The sequence below is a fragment of the Carcharhinus amblyrhynchos genome, chromosome 19, assembly GCF_965287045.1.
Source record: "Carcharhinus amblyrhynchos chromosome 19, sCarAmb.v2.hapA, whole genome shotgun sequence".
Lineage (NCBI taxonomy): Eukaryota > Metazoa > Chordata > Chondrichthyes > Carcharhiniformes > Carcharhinidae > Carcharhinus > Carcharhinus amblyrhynchos.
In genome coordinates this window covers 16,017,684-16,040,175 of record NC_137342.1, presented here as the reverse complement: position 1 = coordinate 16,040,175, position 22,492 = coordinate 16,017,684, and the positions used below count along the sequence as shown (strand labels likewise).

General features: G+C 40.9%; 1 protein-coding gene across 1 annotated transcript in view; it reads right to left on the bottom strand.

The window, feature by feature from the left end:
• Positions 1–3,508: 3,508 nt before the first annotated feature.
• LOC145355594 (uncharacterized) overlaps positions 3,509–22,492 on the bottom strand; it is a 34,882-nt gene continuing 15,898 nt past the window's right edge. Inside the window, exons 13-17 of the mRNA XM_080207844.1 lie at positions 17,333–17,389; positions 15,069–15,125; positions 14,923–14,979; positions 8,771–8,879; positions 3,509–3,863 (exon numbers count right to left, since the gene is read on the bottom strand). Coding sequence (XP_080063970.1) covers positions 3,701–3,863; positions 8,771–8,879; positions 14,923–14,979; positions 15,069–15,125; positions 17,333–17,389 — 443 coding nt within the window. The 3' untranslated portion in view covers positions 3,509–3,700. The remainder of the gene's footprint in view (positions 3,864–8,770; positions 8,880–14,922; positions 14,980–15,068; positions 15,126–17,332; positions 17,390–22,492) is intronic.

Sequence of the window (22,492 nt, the reverse complement as noted above, 5' to 3'; positions counted from 1 at the left end):
ATCAATCTCATACTTGTATCGTTACAGCAGAAAGGGTAACCAGCGCTTGCAGACTATCTTTTCTTCTGATGCACGCGTTGGCAATAAACTTCAATTCACTCTTTAACTACATGCCGTCTTTCATGGGCTCTGTGTTGGTTCAGATCAGCAGAGCACACGACCCCAATGGGTCACCCCAGAAAATTCCTTACAGAAGAGGTTTCACTCCATGATTGCTCAACTTGTTTGTGACCAAAGAACCTGGATTCCATAGTACTGAGAGGTACACTGGCAACTCCCACAATGCCTACATACTGAGACACTCAGAAGTGCCAAAGCAGTTCATGAATGGCTGACAAGGGAGATCTCTTGAAAAGGTGGCTGATGATGCGTCTCATGCCACTGAGGACAGAGGTAGAGAAAAGAATGAATCACTACTACATAGCAACAAGGGCAGCAGTGGAGAGGATAACAGGTCTGCTGAAAATTAGCTTCCAATGCCTGGATTGCTGCAGGAGGGTCCTACAATATCTGCGAGAGCAAGTATCATTCATTGTAGTAATCTTGTTCTCTCTGGCGGGGAACCACTGGAGTAGAATAGGCTGAGGCAGAGTGCATCTGCCTCGGAAGAAGAATCTAGCAGAGCTTGGGCAGGCAGGTGATGAGGATAATGAGGCTGAAATGAGGAACCTTCAGGAGATATGGTCAGCAGGAAGGCCTTTCTTCAGCTTGGCTGCCAAGATTTCTGATCCATCTAAGGCCATGGGCACTACCTCTTTCCCAAACATTTCACGCAAAACCATGGCATACCTTAAACCAATTCCGTATCACTACTTCTTTTGCCAGGAATAATTATATTTCCCCTCAGCCTCCTCTGTTCCAAAGAAAATAACTCAGCCCAATACAGTCTTTTGCAACAGTTAAATTCTCCATTGCAGGAAACTTCCTCAAAAATCTCCTCAGTATCCTCTCTGGTGCAATTATATATCTCCTGGAATGTGAGGACCATAATTGTATGCTGCACTCTAGTGTGGCCTAATTAGTCTGATGAAAAGTCATTGACAGACACTTTGGGCTTGATTCTTCCATCATGACCTGTAACTTTTTTGGCAGGTCCGGTCAAGAGAATCACGTCCTCGGCCTTTTCCTGGAATTTGCACACACGCAGGGAACACTCGCGCATCTCCTAGAGCCAGAGAACAGCCGCAGTCCAGACCATGCTGGAAACCGACAGGAAGAGAGTTAAGTCAATTGAATCATTTTTTAATGCAGTTTAAATATGTTTTGCATGTCATTATCGGGAACTTGCCGGTCCTGATAGAATCTCCTACCCCACCAGGAGAACTTCATTCTGGTGGGGTTCAGACTAGCTCCCCACTTTCATGGAACTAGCGGGAGACCCTGGAGGAATGAAGGGGGGCAACCGGGGCCCCTCCCATGGGGGCTGGGGAGGTAGGGCAGCGGGTGTGTGGGGGGGGGTGGTGGTGATATACCGTGGGCATGGGCAACCTGGCAGTGCCAACCTGTGCCTCCTGGCACTGCCCTAGGGGCAAAGTGCCCATGCCTCAGGGGACCTTGGCACTGCCCACCAGGCATCGGTCAGTGCCAAAGAAGCAGAGCCTATTGTGGGGCATAGGGGCGATCAGTTGGGGTGGAGGGTCGCACTGCTATTCAGCATTGGAATTGGTCTGGGCTGGAGTTTGGCCAGCATTCGGGGTGGGCTGAGGATGGGGGGGGGGGGGGTCTGCTGGGGGGGCCTGCCTCCTACAGGGCAGTCTACCTCCCGATGGGTCTGACCCTGGGCTGGGTCAGTGGGGGGTGAGTGTGAGGAGGTCTGCTGGGGTGAGGGGGTTGGGTTCATTGCCTCTGCTGGGGAGGGGTGGGCTGGACATCAGGCACTCCGGGGAGGGAGGGGCCAGGGTTGGCCCAGGAATTGTTGTGGAGACCATGATCGGGCCATGGGGGAGGGGCTGAACAGACAGCACAGTGGATGGCCCAGGGTTGGCCTGCAAATGGGGAAATTGCCATTGGGATCACTGTACATGCACAGAGTAAGAAGTCTGACAACAGACTGTGTTTACCCCAGTCCAACGCCGGCATCTCCACATCACGCGCAGAGTTCCAGAACTGTCAGACTCCAGCATGAATAGGTCCCGACCCCCACCTCTGGGTTTTTAATGAGATGCATAATTGTACAGAGTGCGGAGATTCAGGTCTTTTGGGAGAATTGCCCCCTTTGTTTCTCACCGTAGATGCTGCCTGAACTGCTGAATATTTCCAGCATCCACAGAATTTTCCTTTCATACAATTCCAGCATAAACTTCTCTGCATTTGAATGAGCATATGAACTCAGAACCCGGGTAGGTCATTTGGCTTCTTGAGAAGTTTTCCAGTTGCCTACCTCCCTTTCCAATTCTTCCTTTCACTAGTTGGCACTCCTCTGGTTGCTCTCCTTCTGATTAGGTTTCCTCTTCCAGGTGATACTGTCACCCCGTGCTCCCCACCGCACTTCACCTCCCAACTTCCACTACTGGTTGCCATCTCCCAGACCCAGCCCCACTATTTGCTTTCCCTTCAAGCAGTTATCTGAAGGCTGTTGCCAGCAATGAAACAAAAACCAGTTCAAAATTTTCAAATGCCAGTAAAGAACAGTAATACTAGCACAAGTAATACTGGAGTTCCATTTTAGGTTACAGACTAGTTTGGACAAATTTTACTGATATCCTTTACTTCCATGTTTTATTGCATGAAACATCTTTGCCTTGGGTCAAATGTCAGGACTACCTGTTCAGGCAGAGCGATTGTTCTCTGGGCCTGCATCATGGGGGCACCTTGAACACAGAAAGTTACAATCAAATGTAATGCCGAGTAATTGGAGGGTGGAGAGATAATTGAATTGGTGTGGCAGAGATTCAAATCAGAGGACAAAGGTGAAAATCATGGCAGAAGTAGAGAAAAGCAAAAGAAATAATGAAGTGGGAGGGCGAAGGAGGAGAGGGAAATGCTATGTTGACTAGGACGTGGGGAGGATTTTGCCAAAGTAACAGAGCTTAGTTGGGAAAAGGGATAGAAAAACATAGGACAGTATTTTGGAAAGAGAAGTTCAAAGTACTAATGGTGTTTGGGTGACCAAAATGATACTCAGAAGAAGCTGTCAGATATCACTGGTATATGAATCCTGAACTGAAAGAAGCCAATGGTTTACACTGCGTGGCCCTGATTATCTTCCAGTCAAGATGCCACTTCAGTGATCATTGTAACAGCATACCTTTTGACTTTTATATACAGCAGTGAGAGGGAATGTTGTTAGAAATACAGGTCCAAATTTTTTGCTTTTGCCTTAACTATTTGTTCAAGTCTCTGGAGTTCAACTTAAACCCACAGCCTCGCAACTAAATACTTTCTGTAAATTTTGGGCTAAAACACATCAAAACTTGGAATAAGAAAAATACCACTTAGATTCTATTATTTGTAAAGGAATTTATTATCATTTATAAGTACATTAAAATCAACAGGTTTGCAACAGAAACAAAAGATTCCCCAAACCTCAGATAACAGAGGAATATTTCACTTGAAACTAGATTTTCACATTCTTGCCATGCATCATATTATTAAGATCAAGTTAGCACTACAATGCAAGAACAATTTTCCCCATTTGGATTATTTCCAAATCATCTACACAGGTTGCATTCGATGAATGAATCCATTGCTGCAACATTAATTATTCTTCATATTTACATTCATTGCATGTACATGATTTGATGTAAATATATTTGAGGGTCTGAGGTAAAACGTCACATTGAAGTTCTAATTGTCTTTCTTCTGTTTCAGCTTCATGACAGCATGTACACTTGTGTTTCATTCTGCCTAAGACAATATCATATCTGAAAGATGATAAAACCACCCGTCACAGGGGAGCAACCACAAACATCAGTTCATGATACTAAAAATGTAAAACTTTTATTTAAATTGTTGTATATTTTTCATGAGCTACCATTAGCAATATTTTGAACGTTTGAAAATATAATTTCAATTGAACCAATGAATGGAAATTAGCAGGGAGCTATTCCTAAAGGAAGCAACATTCAGAGATAAGGCTACAAACTTCTTTCTTTGATTCTATGTGAGCTTCTCTGCTTTTGAACCCTTATTCATGTCTTCACTAACTCTGGAAATGGCTATTCTAATACACTAATTCTTGATCTCAAAAGATTCCAAATTGTCCAAAAGTGTGCCAGACAAAAAAAATGTGTATTACACAAAATCCTATTCACCAAACACCTTCATTTTTGCATACTCATGCTGAGTCCTCCAGCTTCTTATATTTAAGATCTTTAAAAATCACCATCCATAAATTCCTCAATGGCTTTATGCCACCCAATCTCTGTTATCTTTTGTAAATCAATTTCCTCTCCCTGATACTTATACCAATCTCCTCCCTTTGCGCTATATATTTGTTAGAATAATTGTACTCTTTAGATCTTATACTTTCCATCTCTACATTCCAACAGTGACTGTTATAAAGCAGAGGTTGATTTCCCCCCTCTGAGAACTGACACCAAAACACCCAAAGAGGTTGTGTGACTTACTCTTCAGCAGCTTCTAGTGGTTAATTACAAAATAAATCCCTGACACTCTCTCTAAAATCAAAACATAACAACTTATTTATTAAACTAAAAGTGAACAAACAAACCAAACTATTAATAAATGAAATAAATCCCTTCTAGCTATTATCTATTCCTGAATAAAACAAGATTCTAATGGTATGCTTTTCAAATAAATAAAATTCCCTCATTAACAAAAGTAGAATTTAGCCACTCTCTAAATTACAACCAGGTTTTGTGTCCTCTGGATTATTCTGGGCCTTCTCTGCTGAGTCTTCTGTCTGGTACTTCTTTCTTCTTTGGTACCCTTGCTGCCTAGATGGTGTTTTCTCTGAGGCATAGACAAAGCTACGAGAGCTGCAATTCTCTTTCTCTCGAAAGTTGAGAGCTGAGAGCTATTAGCTCTAGCAGGTTGCAGTTGCTCTCTCTTTTTCTCCCACTGTCCCCTTCTTGATAACGAAGGAGGTGAAGGAAAGTGTTAAATTAAAAGCGGAGGCGTTTAGAGTAGCTAAGAGTAGTGGACGAGAAGAGGATTGGGAGAGGTTTAAATGTCAACAAAGATTGACAAAGAAGTTGATAAAGAAGGGTAGGAGAAACTATGAAGCTGGGCTAGCGCTTAATATAAAAAAGGATAGCAAGAGATTTTATAAATATATAAAAAGGAAGAGGCTGGCTAGGGTGAACGTTGGTCCCTTAGAGGATGAGAAGGGGGACTTAGTGGTAGGGGATGGGGATACGGCTGAGGTCTTGAACAACTTTTTTGTTTCGGTCTTCACGGAGGAGGACGTGAATAATTTGCCGGGTGTTAGAGATGGAAAGGTGGTAGGACTGGAGGGTCTCGATGACATTACTGTTACTAGAGAGGTGGTGCTCGACAGACTGGAGGGGCTGATTGTGGACAAGTCCCCAGGACCGGATGGAATGCATCCGAGGGTCCTGAAAGAAATGGCGGAGGTGATAGTGGATGCCTTGGTGGTTATTTTCCAGACGTCGCTGGATTCCGGGGAAGTGCCGGAAGATTGGAAAATGGCTGATGTTACACCGTTGTTTAAGAAGGGTGCCAGGCAAAAGGCGGGGAATTATAGGCCTGTTAGTTTAACGTCTGCTGTAGGTAAAATGTTAGAATCCGTCATCAAGGAGGAAATAGCGAGGCATCTTGAGGGGAACTGCTTGATAGAGCAGACGCAGCACAGTTTCGTTAAAGGGAAGTCGTGTCTGACAAATTTACTGGAGTTCTATGAGGATGTGTCTAGGGCGGTGGATAGAGGAGAGCCGGTGGATGTGGTCTTTCTTGATTTTCAGAAGGCGTTTGACAAGGTACCTCACAAGATGTTATTGCAGAAGGTCAGGGGGCATGGAGTTGGGGGTAGGGTATTAGCATGGATAGAGGACTGGTTGTCAAATAGGAGGCAGAGAGTGGGGGTCAACGGGTGCTATTCGGATTGGCGGATGGTGACTAGTGGAGTGCCCCAGGGGTCGGTGCTGGGGCCTCAGCTATTTACCATTTATATAGATGATCTGGAGGAGGGAACCGAGTGTAGGGTGTCGAAATTTGCTAATGACACCAAAATTGATGGAAAGGCAAATTGTGCGGAGGGTGGGGAGAGTCTACAGAAGGATCTAGATAGGCTGGGCGAATGGGCCAGGAAATGGCAAATGGAATTTAATGTTGGCAAGTGTGAGGTGGTCCACTTTGGTAGGAAGAATGGTAGGAAGGATTATTACTTATGTGGAGAAAAACTGCAGCAGGCGACGGTGCAGAGGGACCTCGGGGTCCTTGTGCATGAGTCGCAAAAACCCAGCTTGCAGGTGCAGCAGGTGGTCAGGAAGGCGAATGGGATGCTGGCCTTCATCGCGAGGGGGATTGAATATAAAAGTAGGGAGGTCTTGCTGCAGCTGTATAGGGCATTGGTGAGGCCGCAGCTGGAGTACTGTGTGCAGTTTTGGGCGCCGTACTTACGCAAGGATATTTTGGCCTTGGAGGGAGTGCAGAGGAGGTTTACTAGGCTGATGCCGGAGTTGAGGGGGTTGAGCTATGAGGAGAGGCTGAATAAATTAGGCTTGTACTCGTTAGAGTTTAGAAGAAAGAGGGGAGATCTCATTGAGACGTATAAGATGATGAATGGTTTGGATAGGAGAGAGGTGGAGAGACTCTTCCCGCTCAGAAAGGATAGTAGGACTAGGGGGCACAGCCTCAAGATAAAGGGGGGGGGGGGGGCAGTTTAGAACAGAGTTGAGGAGGAACTTCTTCACTCAAAGGGTGGTGAATCTCTGGAATTCTCCGCCCGTTGAAGTGGTGGAGGCTACCTCGCTAAATATTTTTAAGACGTGGGTTGATGGGTTTTTGATAAGAGAGGGGATTAAGGGTTATGGGGAGAGGGCGGGAAAGTGGAACTGAGCCACGACAGATCAGCCATGATCTTATTGAATGGCGGGGCAGGCTCGAAGGGCTAGTTGGCCTACTCCTGCTCCTATTTCTTATGTTCTTATGACATATGAGTATTTCCCACAATAGGGTTGGTTCTAGTTGTCAAAACCATCAGGTTTAAATTTAATAGGTTCTTGATGTCTAAATGCCTGATTCAAATTGATCGGCTAAATTCAGAAGTTTGTTGTCTCGCGAGAAACTGCTGCTTGGCCTTTCGATACTAATATTTCAGTTTGGGGCTCCCTATGTACTTGTGTTATTTTTAACTCTCTAAGCACAAGAAAAGCAGCACCTTTTAAAGGATCATACAATGCACTTCCCCTCCCCCCTCCCCCGCCACTAGCATTTTACAATTTTACCATCCTTACCAACACCAAATTCTAACTTCCTACCCTTCCAATGTACAATTGCTCGACTCAACTTCGCAACAATGACTCCACTTCAGAAATGTTTAACTGAGTTGTCAAGTGCTTTGGGGCATCCTAAGGTCATGAACAGTGTTATTTAAATAAAAGTCTTTCTTTTCCCAACTCAGTAAGGAGTCTCATAACACCAGGTTAAAGTCCAATAGGTTTATTTAATAGCATGAGCTTTCAGAACACTGCTCCTTCATGGTGTTGTGAGACTTCTTACTCTGCCCACCCCACTCCAACACTAATATCTCCACATCATGGCTTTTCTCAACTCCACCTTTAATAAATTCCTAATGACCCATCTCATTGACTAAGACTGTCCTTCCACATTCTCAATTCCTGATTGGGCAGCGGTTTCTATATATTTACTTGTGAAACAACTTGGAATGCAAGTTAGATTAAATATGATGTGTATGTGATTTTCCAGCCCTTCCCGCCAATGAGATTTTCTGGTCCTGTCAGAGGCAACCTCCTGTAACAGGTTCCCCAGCAACAGGACAGGTAAGTGACGCAACGACTGGCAGGACTGGAAGATTCTGCCAGCATCCAATGATTCGCTGCTTTTGCTGCTGAAAAACATGCCATGGAGGGGCTGGATAATCCAATTAATGCAAATAGTGTTCTATAATTAATACAATTTTGGGTTCATAATTATATCCACTTTAGTATTTGCTCATTTTTTTACCATAATTTTTGACAGATAAGGAAATTGCCTCAAACAAGGGAAAAATAGATCAAACACTATTCTTCGCCATTCAGAGCATCAGATGTAAATTCGGTTCAAATGAAATGGATGCATAGGGCTACTAAACAATAGTAAATACATGCAAGTTGATGGAAAGACCACTATCAGCTTTAGATGTATAAATTAAACAATTCTTTATCCTCCCTTACAACAAAACTTCATTTGTTTTTGCTTGGATTCATCTTCTGATTGTTATTTTTTATTCAACCCTCATTTTTGGCTTCAGAAGGCTTTCTTTCCCCTTCTCAATGTGTGAAAGAGGACAAGAAGCAACAAAGAGATGACAACTCAATTGACAACAAATAGGAAATTCTGGGTTTTATAGGCCAGGACTTAAGTTCTAAGAAAGGTCCTTAATGTGGTCTTTTGATTAGGTTGAAAGCAACATCTGACGCCATAATACTGGGACAGTCAACACAAAAATCAATAAAATTGATGTGAATACTGGTTCACCAGAATAGCCCTTTCCATTTTTTCACAGTTAAGGAACATAGGCACTCATTCATTTTCTAGTTATGTTAACATTCTTTGAATTATTCACTTCTCAGCAGTTGATAATATTTCCTATTTAAATAACATAGCTTGGGAAAATACTACTTACTCGGCTGATCCTCCACAATATCCTTCACATTTTTGGAGTTCAACATCAACTTCTTCACAGGATTTAATCTTGACAGTTTCTGTAAAATTTTTGGCCTTGCAGAGTGTGTCTGTGAAAATGAACAGTAAAACAACAGTAAAATAAATAGTAATCACAAGAAAGAATTGAATAGGAAGACTGTATGCCCTGTTCAAGGCACTCCCCAGTCTCTCGCTCACATACAGATGATTCACTTCTCCCGCCCCCACTGCCCCTGCTGATCCCACAACACTCACTGTTATTTTCTCTGTGGGGATTGGAGGGGAAGGGGTGGAGGCAGAGGCACCACTCCTGATATGGCAAATCGGACATTCCCAAAGATGGAAAAAAATGGAAGAGCCCTAGCAGAACTACGCTTTTCAAGTAAAACAGAAAATGATGGAAAAACTAAGCAGGTCTGGCAGCATCCATGGAGGGAGAAACAGAGTATACATTTAAATTACATGTGTTTCTTCTTCAGAGGAACCCCACTGGCAACAAACACAAAGTGCAACAGAAAACATAAAAAGAAAGAGAAAACTGAAATCAAGTACAGCAATGGATGGAAAGTAAAGTATTGTTGGAATCTTGTGAAGGTGATGGAGTCTCTCTTCTGGCAATGGGGCCTTTTTGTGGGAAGGCCCACACAAGTATCTTGTTCCACTTTCAGGCAGTCATTTGGCCATCAGCAAACCTTCTCCTTGGAACAAACATCCTGGGGTGGAAGTCCAATTTGCCAAGAGTTGGAGGCCCATCAGAGGCTGGCACCATCACGCTGCTGCCAGTATGAAACTCAAATGAGGCCTAAGAATGTCACTGGATGTCATGCCAGAGCCAAATGATGGAAAAAATGGGCTTCGGAGAGTGGGGTTGTTGATCAAAGATGATACTGATACGATATTGAAGACTTTAATCTGCATTTAGTTTGGGAGAGTCAAATGAGTCACAGTATAATCAAGGAGGAATTTCTAGAATGTACATGAGATGGTTTTCTGCAGCAATATGTTGAGGAACCAACAAGGGAACAGGCCATCTTGGATTGGGTGTTGTGCAATGAGAAAGGATTAGTTGGCAATCTAGTTGTAAGAAAACTCTTGGGGACAAGTGACCATAATATAGTAGAATTCTTTGTCAAGGTGGATAATGATGTAGTTGATTCTGAGACAAGGGTTTTGTATCTCAGTGAAAGTAACAATGATAGTATGAAGCATTAATTGGCCATGATGGACTAGGAAACATTATTGAAAGGAAAGACAGTGGACAGGCAATGATAGGCATTTAAAGAGCGAATAGGTGAACTCCAGAAATTGTTCATTCCTGTTTGGTGCAAGAGTGGTAAGGGAATCGTGACCAAACTATGACTTACAAAGAAAATTAGAGATAGTATCAGATTCAAAGAATAAGCATAAAAATTAGCATGTAAAAACAATAGGCCCGAGGATTGGGAGCAGTTTAAAATTTGGCAAAGGATGGCCAATGGATTGATTAAGAAGGGAAAAATGGAGTAAGAAAGGAAGCTAACTGGGAACATAAAAATTGACTGTAAAAGTTTCTATAGAGAAATAGATTGAAAAAACCAGATATACGCCTCTTACAGTCAGAAACAGGAGAATTCATAACAGGGAAAAAGGAAATGGGCAAAGATTTAAATTTGTACTTTGCTTCAGTCTTCACAATGGAGAATATGAATAATATAACAGAAGTTCTGAGAGAAACAAGTTTGAGTGAGGAGCTGAAGGAAATTAGCATTAGTAGAGAAATGGATTTAGGGAAAATTGATGGGATTAAAAGAGGATAAATCTCCAGCTCCTGATAATATTTGCCCCAGACTACTTAAGGAAGTGGCCCTGGAAATAATAGATCTATTGATGGTTATTTTCTGAAATACTTGACTCTGGACTGGTTCTTACAGATATGGGGCTAGCTAATATAAGGATGCAGCACTCCCTCAGCACTGCGCTGGAGCGTGAGCCCAGATTTGTGCGTCCATATCTCTGGGTGGGACTTGATTTATCGAGGTAGTTGAGAAATGAGAGTGCTATTGAGACAGCCACAGCTGGCATAATTCATCATATCTTTCTAAATGGAAAGTTTGATAGTAGATAATAACATTTGATAGTAGTATCAATATCATTGTCCAGAATCAATAAAAGAAAAGCCTTTGGTCAAGAACACTTCAGATAAGTGCTTTTAAACAATTCTTCTTGTTCTCAGAGGCAACAACAGTTACTGTAAAAACTGAACTACCATTATTTGCTATAATCTTTCATAGTCAAAGATAGATTTAGGCTGTGGCCATCATTGATAGCAATTTCCCGATTCTTCAACAAAAAAGTCAGAATTTTAAACTAATAGCCTGTGCCACAATGATGGGACCTGCAGCAGGTCAGGAATGCTGGAGGAGCAAGTTTTGTTATGGCTGTTTAACTAAGCAATATTTTAGATATTATTCTTACTTTGTCAGAATCAAAAAAGCAAAATACAACCATTTCTATAGACACAATGATCAGATCAATAATTAATTAACTCCCTTCAAGAAATGTAATGACCATCATTGAGAACAGCTCTTGGTCCAGTTTGCCTGAAAGCGCAAGTTTTTGTTTGAATAGTGACAAAGTGTTATAAAGGAAGTCATTGGCCTTCATCAACAAAAATAAAATGCTTTCAATTAAAATTAAAATTTACTTAGCAAAGAATAAAAAGAGTGTATTTCAAAAAAAAAGCAATACATTTCACTTATTATTACCTCATTAATTTCTCCATTTTAACACTTTTAACGCTAATTTGGAGGTTGAAAAAACCTATTTAGCAAATTAATCCTTCCAACACACACCAATGGCAGATGGGAAGAGCAGGAGAGAATGCTGGTCAGCCATGCTTGATATGCAGTGGTGCCCCTCAAGCTATCAGCCGCTGATGGCAGGTTAGCAACCTGTTCCAGATAAAACTCACAATGGAAACAGATGAAAGTCTGCCATGCACACCACTAGGCGCAGGAAGACAAACAACGACAACGGATGAATGAGCAGAATATGTGAAGAACTTCAATTATGTGCCAACACTAAGCCACTATGTTGGCTATCATTTGCAAAGTAAATATGTGATAAAGAGAAAACTATTAGTTACCAATAATTGGTGTTCCAGAAATCAAAGGAATGCCTGTTGGTATTGGTCCTAAGAACATATTACAGAATATTAAATCACAAATTTAGAACTCAAGAACTAGATGCAGGCCATTCTGTCCCCCTAGCCTCTTCTCTAGTTTCATAAAATCACAACTAATTTTATTATGGCCTTAACTAACTTTTGAGTCTACCCCCATAATCTTTGACTTCCTGGTCTATCAATCTATCAAATTCAACATTAAAAATATTCAATGACCCTAGCTTTGCTGCTCTCTGTAGCAGCGCATTCCACATAATAATGACAATCATTTGAGAGATAAAAAAATCTTCACATCACAATGAGAAATGGAAGACCTTGATTTTTAAATTGCATCCCCTGGGAAATGTTAACAAATTGATTGTTAGCCTGGCAGAACATGCATCCAGAGAATTGGTAATGGAAAGTAGGGCTATGGTGGATCAATTAAACAGGTACTTTAAATTGGTCTTCGCCAGAGAAGACAGAAAATCCCAGAAATAGCCGTAAATCAGGAAATGGAAGCAAATCAGGAAAGTAAATTATGAAGGGGACATAAGAAGGTTACATGGGGACATGATAGTTTAAGTGAGTTGGCAAAGATCTGACAAATGGAATATAATGAAGGAGAATGTGAAGTTATCCATTTAGGCGGGAAGAATAAAAATGAAACATATTGGCCAGATTTCCCAATGGGTGGGAAAACCGGTGAATTTTTCACCCATTCTTTGAGCATACTTATCTGAATGAATTGCCAACAATCACAGAGTGCCATAGAGTGCCACGCTGAAATATGGGGTGGGGCCTCAGCCGATCTGAGAGGTCAGCAGCATAGTGCTGAGCTGGCTACAACGCAGTCACCAATCTGTCAATGAGGAAATCGGTGTATCCACTCTAGCACATCCACAAAACCGTTGGCCCCAATAGACCCTGCCTCAAGCATGCTATTATCCCACTGGCACCACCCACTGGACAGTTCCAGTGTACCCTTGAGCAGTGCCATGATGCGCCAATAACACAGCTGGAGTAGGTCCAACGTAACGACAGACATATAGAAAAGTCAGAAATGACAAATAGCAGAAAATTAATAGCAGCTCATAACATGAGAGAAGCTCTGCTCACCAGTAATTCTGTTCTCAGAAACAGGATATACACCTGTCAGAGTCATTGCTGTTGGCCCTAGGGAGCAGAGATAATATCACGATGATTCGCTATTATCTAATATCTATTCACTACTACTGCAATTCATTTCCAAGGAAATGTTTGGATATAAGTATCATGTCAGTTAAATTCTTAACAAGGAATTGCTTGAACATTTGTCGCCAGAGCGAGGTCATAAAATCCTGGCCATTAACTCAGCTAATATTCACTTTTACAACATCTCTTCAAGGAAAAGCTCCATCAAACCTGATGTAAATATGCATCAATGCGCAATGAGGCAATTCAAAAGCCAACATGGTTGTGTTCAAATTTTCAATATAGAGAACTAAAATTGTCAACAAAAGACAACAAGCACTCACTAATGGACCAATATCCCATCAGAGAGCATTATCAGCATAAAAGAGAAAGAATGACATTCAATCAAGAAAGCGCTTGCAAAAGGAAAGTCCTGTAAGAAGTCTCATAACACCAGGTTAAAGTCCAACAGGTTTATTTGGTATCTCAAGCTTTCGGAGCACTGCTCCTTCATCAGATGAGTCATCATCACCTGATGTAACAGCAGCACTCCTAAAGCTTGTGCTATCAAATAAACCTGTTGAACTTTAACCTGGTGTTGTGAGACTTCTTAGTGTGCCCATCCCAGTCTAACGCTGGCATCTCCACATAAAGGAAAGTCATACAACACAAGTGGGACTTACTTGGACACTTCTATGTCAATGGACTGGAAATATGGTCAACTTCAATCATGCCAACAATAAGACCATTGTTCAGATTTATTCTGTTTGAAGAAATAATTTTATCTGTCTGTCTGAATATACATTTCACCAGCGAGGTCTATTATACCGTCGAATCAAAATAAAAGACTCTTTGAATGAGATGCTTTCAAGCAGATCCTTTCAATCACAGCCAAACCAAGCATTATCTTGCATCTGAAATTGGCTGATACCTCAACTATCATCATTCATGCAAATCAATAGATTGAGATTTCTGTAATAAATGGCATCAAAATGCTGGCTTTTCAAAATGCAAATACACATATATCAAATTTTAAATTTCAATACATGCTTCCAAAATAGAAATGCAGATTGTCAAAACCAGGAATTTCTATTGCCCATTACAGATTGGACAGTCTTTCTTATTACCTTCTTTCTAAGTTCAAGTATGTTGCCATTCACACTATCAAGCAAGCAATTGGGACATGGCAGTCAGCCGACATTATAATCAATAATCTTATTCAATAACAACATCCTCTTCTAACAGTTATTATTGATAATGTCAGACATCTGCTATATCAGGTACAATTTACTATTCCAATTTCTGTACAATGAAAAGCTCTTTAGTTTCAACATAAGTAGGCATCAATGAGGCAAGTAAAACACCAACATTCTCAGGCTCGCAGTTCCCATACTGAGAAGTAAAAGTATACAAAAGCTGAAATAAAGCATTTACTAATTTCTATCCATTGACCATTTTCCCTTTAGAAAATATTATCAGTACAAAGGAGAAACAAGCACATTCAAACAAGAAGATGCTTACCAAAAACAATTCAACTGGTACACATTCAAACCCTTCCATCTAAATGGACTTAAAATGCACTGAACAGCTATGATGCACCAACAACATATCCCTTCGCTGGGACACCTTGGCAGCGCAACATCGTATGACACTGAGAATACATTCACTCATTGTTAATTACAGTTTCAGAGGGGTTCTGAGTGACTGTCCTGCTATCCGGTGTAGGTCCAATATAATCACAGAAATATGATAGAGTTAAAAATCACAAATTGCAGAAGATTAACAGCATCTTGTAGCACAAAACAAGGTCTGCTCACCAGTAATTCTGCCCTCAGAAACAGGAAGTGTACCTGTCACATTCATTGCTGTTGGCGCTAGAGAGCAGAGGTAAGATGAAATAAGATTAGTTCATGAAACACACAAATTAATTTGATGTGGCAAGTACAATAAAACCAATATTTACCACTGATGGTGGTCTCTGAAGTTGTTGGTCCTCCAATTCCAGCAGTTGTTATTGGCCCTAAACAGCACAAAAATTGATTTAGAGCATTTATTCAATCCTATGGCCATTCATTTCCAAGAAAACATTTAGGCATTATAAGCTTCATTTGGTCAGGCAAATTCTTAACCAAGGAATGCTTGCACATTCATAACGAACAACGAAGATCTATAAACAATCTAAAATATCAGGAATAATTCCCTCACTCAAATTCTGAGGTTCCCCTTCAGAACAATTCCTCAGCTATGTTGCCTGAAGGAACAATTCAATTGATCTGTTGTCAGCAAACACAATGTTAAATTTCTCACAAGTTTGAGATGTTGTTTGCTATTAGAAGCTAATCTTTATAAGTTCCAAAAATGATTAATCTTCAAAACAAAAGTATTTTCAAAATTCTCACTAAAACTCACCATTCTGATCAATAATATATCAATATGCAACATCGTGGGCTGAAGGGCCTGTTCTGCGCTGTAATGTTCTATGTTCTAATTTCTCGCTAATACGCATTTGCTTTCATCAGTTTTGAAGGAATTACTTTGTTTGCTTTTCATAAAGAAACTTAATATTTAAGGACCATAATATTCCAGAAACAAAGCAGAAGACTACACTGATTTTTGCATTTACAAATTAGATTCTTTCAAGACTGACCCTTCATTCTCAGAATGCACAACCATTATTGTACACCTCAAAGCACCAGTTGCCTTACCTATCATCATTCATGCAAATAAAGGGATATAGCTTCTAAAATGAATAGCAGCAATTCCTTAGGTCTTGAAAATGCAAAGGCAAGATTCAAATAAACAGACTTTAAACTTCAATATATGCTTCCAAAACTTATATACATTCAACTCCAATCTCCATCGCTCAATAGGTTTAGGATTGACTTTCCTATCAGCATCTTACTTTAATTTAAAGATTTTGCCAATATTTCGCTCAAAACAGGCAAAGTGACACATGAGGTAAGGTGCATTATAAACAGCAAATTTATTCAATACCACCATCTTCACCTGAATGTTCAATTGATAATGCCCGACTTATTCTTTCTCAGCTAATGTTCACATTTCAAATATCTCTAATGAGAAGCTCTATCAATCTCACCATAAATATGCATCAATGTGCAGTGAGGCAATTTAAACACCAACAAGGTTACGCTCGAAGTTTTCAATGTCAGGAACTAAAATTGTAAACAAATGGAAATAATGGATTCGCTAATTACTATCAGCGGCCCAATTTCCCATCAGAAATGCAAATACACATATCAAATTTTAAATTTCACTACACACTTCCAAAACAAAAATGCAGATTGTCAAAACCAGGATTTTCCATTGCCCATTACAGGTTGGACAGTCTTCCTTATTACCTTCTTTCTAAATTCAAATATGTTGCCATTCATCCTCTCAATGTGACAACAGGGACAAGGTGGGCAGCTGACATAATCAATAATCTTATGCAATTACACCAAACTCTTTTAAAATTTATAATTGATAATATCAGACATCTGCTACATCAGGTAGTATTTACTATTCCAATTTCTGTTCAGTGAAAAACTTTTCAGTCTCAACAAAATTTGCATCAATTAGCAGTGAGGCAAGTAAGACACCAACATTCTTGAGCTCACAGTTCCTGAACTGAGAAATAAAAGTGTACAAATACTTAAACAAAACATTGACTAACTGCATCCATTTTCCCATCAGAAAACATTATCAATACAATGGAGAAATAAGCACTTTCAACCAAAAAGATGATTACTTAAAGCATTATGGAACAACTCAACTGGTACACATTGATACCCTTCCATCCGAATAGACTGAAATACAGTACCCTTCCATCTGAATGGACTGAAATACAGTAAACTGCAATGATGCACCAACAAGATGTCCCTTGGTAGGGTCACGTTGGCAGCACAAAAATCCTATGACACTGAGAATACATTCAATCATTGTTAATCAAAGTTTCAGAAACAATCTGAGTGAATGTCCTGCAGCTGGTGTAGTCCAATATAACCGCAGATAAATTGAAGAGTTAAAAATCACAAATAGCACAACACTAACAACAGCTTATAACATTAGTGAAGCTCTGCTCACCAGTAATTCTGCTCTCAGAAACAGGAAGTGTACCTGTCACAAGCGTTGCTGTTGACCCTAGCAAGCAAAGATAATATCAAACAATATCAGTTAGTGAAGAATACAAATTAATTGGATGGTGAGTGCGATAAAACAAGCACTCACCACTGACGGTGATCTCTGAAGTTGTTGGTCTTCCAGTTCCTGCAATTGTTGTTGGCCCTAAACAGCAAAGAAATTTGGACAGAGTATTTATTCACTACTGCTGCAATTCATTTCCAAGGAAACGATTGGACATGAGCATCATTATGTTAGTTAAATTCTTAACAAGGAATTGCTTGGACATTAGCTTGCCAGAGCGAGGTCATAAAATCTCGCCCACTACCTCAGCTAATATTCACTTTTACAAAACCTCTTCAAGGAAAAGCTCCATCACACCTGATGTAAGTATGCATCCATGTGCAATGAGGCAATTCAAAAACCAACAAGGTTGTGTTCAAGTTTTCAATATTGAGAACTAAAATTGTCAACAAGAGACAACAAGCACTCACTAATTGCTAGCAGTGGACCAATATATCATCAGAGAGCATTATCAGCACAAAAGGAAAAAGACATTCAATCAAGAAAGCTTGCATGCCCTAAATACATATTTATATATATATTCATTATATACTGCTTAGGTATCATGTACCAACATATTATGTATATTATGTGCTATACAACATGACTTGCCAATTTTTAAACTCAATGCCCCGGCCGATGAAGGTAAGCATGCCATATGTCTTCTTGACTACCTTCTCCACCTGCATTGCCACTTTCAGTGACCTGTGTACCTGAACACCCAGATTCTTTAGCCTATCAATACTCTTAAGGAGTCTGCCATTTACTGTATATTTCCTATCTGTATCAGACCTTACAAAATGCATTACCTCACATTTGTCTGGATTAAACTCCATCTGCTATCTCTCTGCCCAAGTCTCCAACTGATCTATATCCTGTTGTACCCTACTGATGGTCCTCATCGCCATCCACAAATCCACCAACCGTTGTGTTGTTGGCAAATTTACTTATCAAACAAGTTACACTTTCCTCCAAATCACTTACATATATTACAAACAGTAAAGGTCCCTGCACTGATCCCTGAGGAACACCACTTGTCACAGCCCTCCATTCAGAAACACACCCTTCCACTGCTATCCTCTATCTTCTTTGATTGAGCCAGTTTTGTATCCATGTTGCCAGCTCACCTCTGATCCCATGTGACTTCACCTTCTGCAATAATCTGCCAAGAGGGACCTTGTCAAAGGCCTTATTGAAGTCCATGTAGACAACATCCGCTGCCCTACCCTCATCAATCATCTTTGTCACTTCCTCGAAAAACTCAATCAAGTTCATGAGAGACAATCTTCCCTTCACAAAACAATGTTGCCTCTCACTAATCCGTCCACTTATTTCCAAGTGGGAATAAATCCTGTCTTGAAGAATCCTCTCCAATAATTTCCCTACCACTGACGTAAGGCTCACTGGCCTGTAACTACCTGGATTATTCTTGCTACACTTCTTAAACAAAGGAGCAATATTGGCTATTCTCCAATCCTTTGGGACCTTCCCTGTTGCCAGTGAGGATACAAAGATTTCTCTCAAGGCCCCAACAATTTCCTCCCTTGCCTCTCTCAGTATTCTGGGATATATCCCATCAGGCCCAGGGGACTTGTCTACCTTAATGTTTCTCAAGAACCCCAATATTCTTCCTTTTCGATCTCAACATGAATCAAATTATCTACACATCCTTTCCCAGACTCATTATCCACCAAGTTCTTCTCTTTGGTGAATACTGACACAAAGTACTCATTTAATACTTTGCCCATTTCCTCTGGGTCTATGCATAAATTCCCTCCCTTCTACTTGAGTGGGCCAACTGTCTCCCTGGCTACCCTCTTGTCCTTTACGTATGTATAAAAAGCATTTTCCTTAATCTTGCTGGCCAGTGCTTTTTTGTGACCCTTTTTAGCCCTCCTTACTCTTTGCTTAGGTTTCTTTCTACTTCCCTTGTATTCCACGCTTGATTTGTGTGTTCCCACCCTCCAAGCTTTGACAAATGTTTTTGTTTTCTCTGTGACTATCAGTGGACCAATTTCCCATCAGAAATGCAAATACAATATATCAAATTTTAAATTTCAATACACGCTTCGAAAACAGAAATGCGGATTGTCAAAACCAGGATTTTCCATTGGCCGTTATAGGTTGGACAATCTTCCTTATTACTTTTTTTCTAAATTCAGATATGTTGCCATTCATACTCTCAAACTGACAATAGAGACAAGCTGGCATTATAATTAATAATCTTATTCAGTTACACCAAACTCTTCTGAAATTTATAATTGATAATGCAAAACATCTACTTATCAGGTTGCATTTACTATTCCAATTTCTGTTCAATGAAAAGCTCTTCAGTCTCAGCAAACTTTGCATCAATTAATAGTGAGGCAAGTAAAACACCAACAATCATAGAACGACGGAAGTTGAGGGGCGACCCGATAGAAGTCTACAAGATTATGAGAGGCATGGATTTTGAGTGGATAGTCAGAGCTTTGTCCCAGGGTGGGAGAGTCAATTATTAGGGTGCACAGGTTTAAGATGCAAGGAGCAAGGTTTCAATGAGATGTACGAGGCAGACTTTTTTTTTACACAGAAGGCAGTGGGTGTCTGGAACTCGCTGGTGGGAGAGGTAGTGAAAGCAGATATGGTAGTGATATATCTGCTTCCACTACTCTCCCACCAATTTCAGCAAAATTTCAGCACAGGTAAAGCCCCTTTGGCCCTTCAAGCCTGCACTGACTATGCTGCCTGACTTAACTAAAACCCCCTACCCTTCCAAGGACCATATCCTTCTATTCCCATCCTATTTGTGTATTTGTCATTGGTGGGAGAGGTAGTGGAAGCAGATATGTCACTACCATAGTTAAGTCAGGCAGCATAGTCAGTGCAGGCTTGAAGAGCCAAAGGGGCTGTACCTGTGCTGAAATTTTCTTTGTTCTTTACAGTTCCTGAACTCAGAAGGAAATGTCGACAAAAGCTTAAATAAAGCGATCACTAATTCCTATCCCTCGACCATTTTCCCATCAGAAAATATTATCAATACAAAAGAGAAAGAAGCATATTCAACCAATAAGATGCTTAAAACAATATGGAGCAACTCAACTGGTACACATTCAAACCCTTCCATCTGAATGGACTGAAAATACACTGAACGGCAATGGTGCACCAACATGTCTCTTGCCTGGGACATCTTGGCAGCGCAAACATCGTATGACAATGAGAATACATTCAATTATTGTTAATCCTAGTTTTGGAAACTATCTGAGAGACTGTCCTGCTACCTGGTGTAGGCCCAATATAACCGCAGACCTATGGTAGAGTTAAAAATCACAACTAGCACAAAACTAACAGCAGCTTATAACATGAAAGAAGCTCTGCTTACCAGTAATTCTGCTCTCAGAAACAGGAAGTGTACCTGTCACAGTCATTGCCATTGGCCCTAGGGAGCAGAGATAAGATGAAACAACACTAGTTCACAAAGCAGACAAATTAATTTCATTTGGCGAGTACGATAAGACCGAATCTTACTACTGATGGTGATCTCTGAAGTTGTTGATCCTCCAGTTCCTGCAGTTCTTGCTGGCCCTAAACAGCACAGAAATTTGGACAGAGTATTTATTCACTACTACTGCAATTCATTTCCAAGAAAATGTTTAATTGTAAGTATCATTATCTTAGTCAAATTTTTAACCAGGAATTGGGTACACCTCAGTGAGGATCAAACATGACCCATAAACTATCTCGCAGATCAGCAATAATTCCCTCACTGCAATTCTGAGGTTTCCCATCAGAACAGTTCCTCAGATGAAGGAATAACAATATAATTGACCTGTTCTCAGTAAACAGAACGCTAAATTTCAGCAAGTTTGAAATGTTGTTTGTTTGTAAAAGCTAATTATCAAAGGTTCCTAAAAATAATTAGTCATCAAAACAATAAACTGTGTTTTCAAATCTCCCCCTGAAAAAGTTGCATTTCAGAACAGTATTACATCAACTTCTCAATAACCTGCATTTTGCTTTCATCTGTTTGAAGGAGTTATTTTCTCCCAGCATTGAAGTTATTGTCATCTCACGCTCTCACTGCTGCCTTTCACACAGAGCGCTGGCCTCACTGCTGCCTTTCACACAGAGCGCTGGCCTCACTGCTGCCTTTCACACAGAGCGCATTGGTCTCTCTGATGCCTATCACACAGAGTGCTCTTGGTTGCCCAGGCAAGTCGTGAGGGTTACAGATAGTGTGACATAAACCCAAGATCCCAGTTGAGGCCATCTTCATGTGTGCGGAACTTGGCTATCAGTTTCTGCTCAGCGATTCTGCATTGTCATGTGTCGTGAAGGCTGCCTCGGAGAATGCTTACCCAAAGATCAGAGGCTCAATGCCCGTGACCAGTGAAATGTTCCCCAACAGGAAGAGAACACTCCCCCCTGGTGATTGTTGAGCAGTGTTCATTCAGCCATTGTCGTAATGTCTACATGGTCTCCCCAATGTACCATGTCTCAGGACATCCTTTCCTGCAGCATATCAGGTAGATAACGTTGGCTGAGTTGCAAACGCATGGACTGTGTACCTGGTGGATGGTGTTCTCACGTGAGATAATGGCATCTGTGTTAATGATCCTTCAAAGATTGCTGTGGCAGGGTTGTGTAGTGTCGTGATCACTGTTCTCCTGAAGACTGGGTAGTTTGCTGTGGACAATGGGCTGTTTGAGGTTGTGCAGTTGTTTGAAGGCAAGAAATAGGGGTGTGGGGATGACGTTGGCAAGATGTTCGTCTTCACCAATGACATGTTGAATGCTCCGGAGAAGATGTCATAGCTTCTCCACTCCAGGGAAGTACTGGATGACGAAGGGTACTCTGTCCGCCACGTGTCGTGTTTGTCTTCTGAGGAGGTCAGTGCGGATTTTTGCTGTGGCGCATCGGAACTGTTAATCGAGCGTCATATCCTGTTCTTATGAAGGCATCTTTCAGCATCTGGAGGTGTCTGTTGTGATCCTCCTCAACTGAGCAGATCCTGTGTATACGGAGGGCTTTCTGTAGAGGATGGCTTCTTTAACGTGTTTAGCGTGGAAGCTGGAGAAGTGGAGCATCGTGAGGTTATCCTTGCATACGATGAAGTGCTGAGGTGACCGTCCTTGATTACCTGTAAAGACTTGCATTCCAACTATTATTTTGTAAACTGAGTTTGTCTCTTTATATGCCCTGTTTGAGAAAAGAACTCTTACTCAC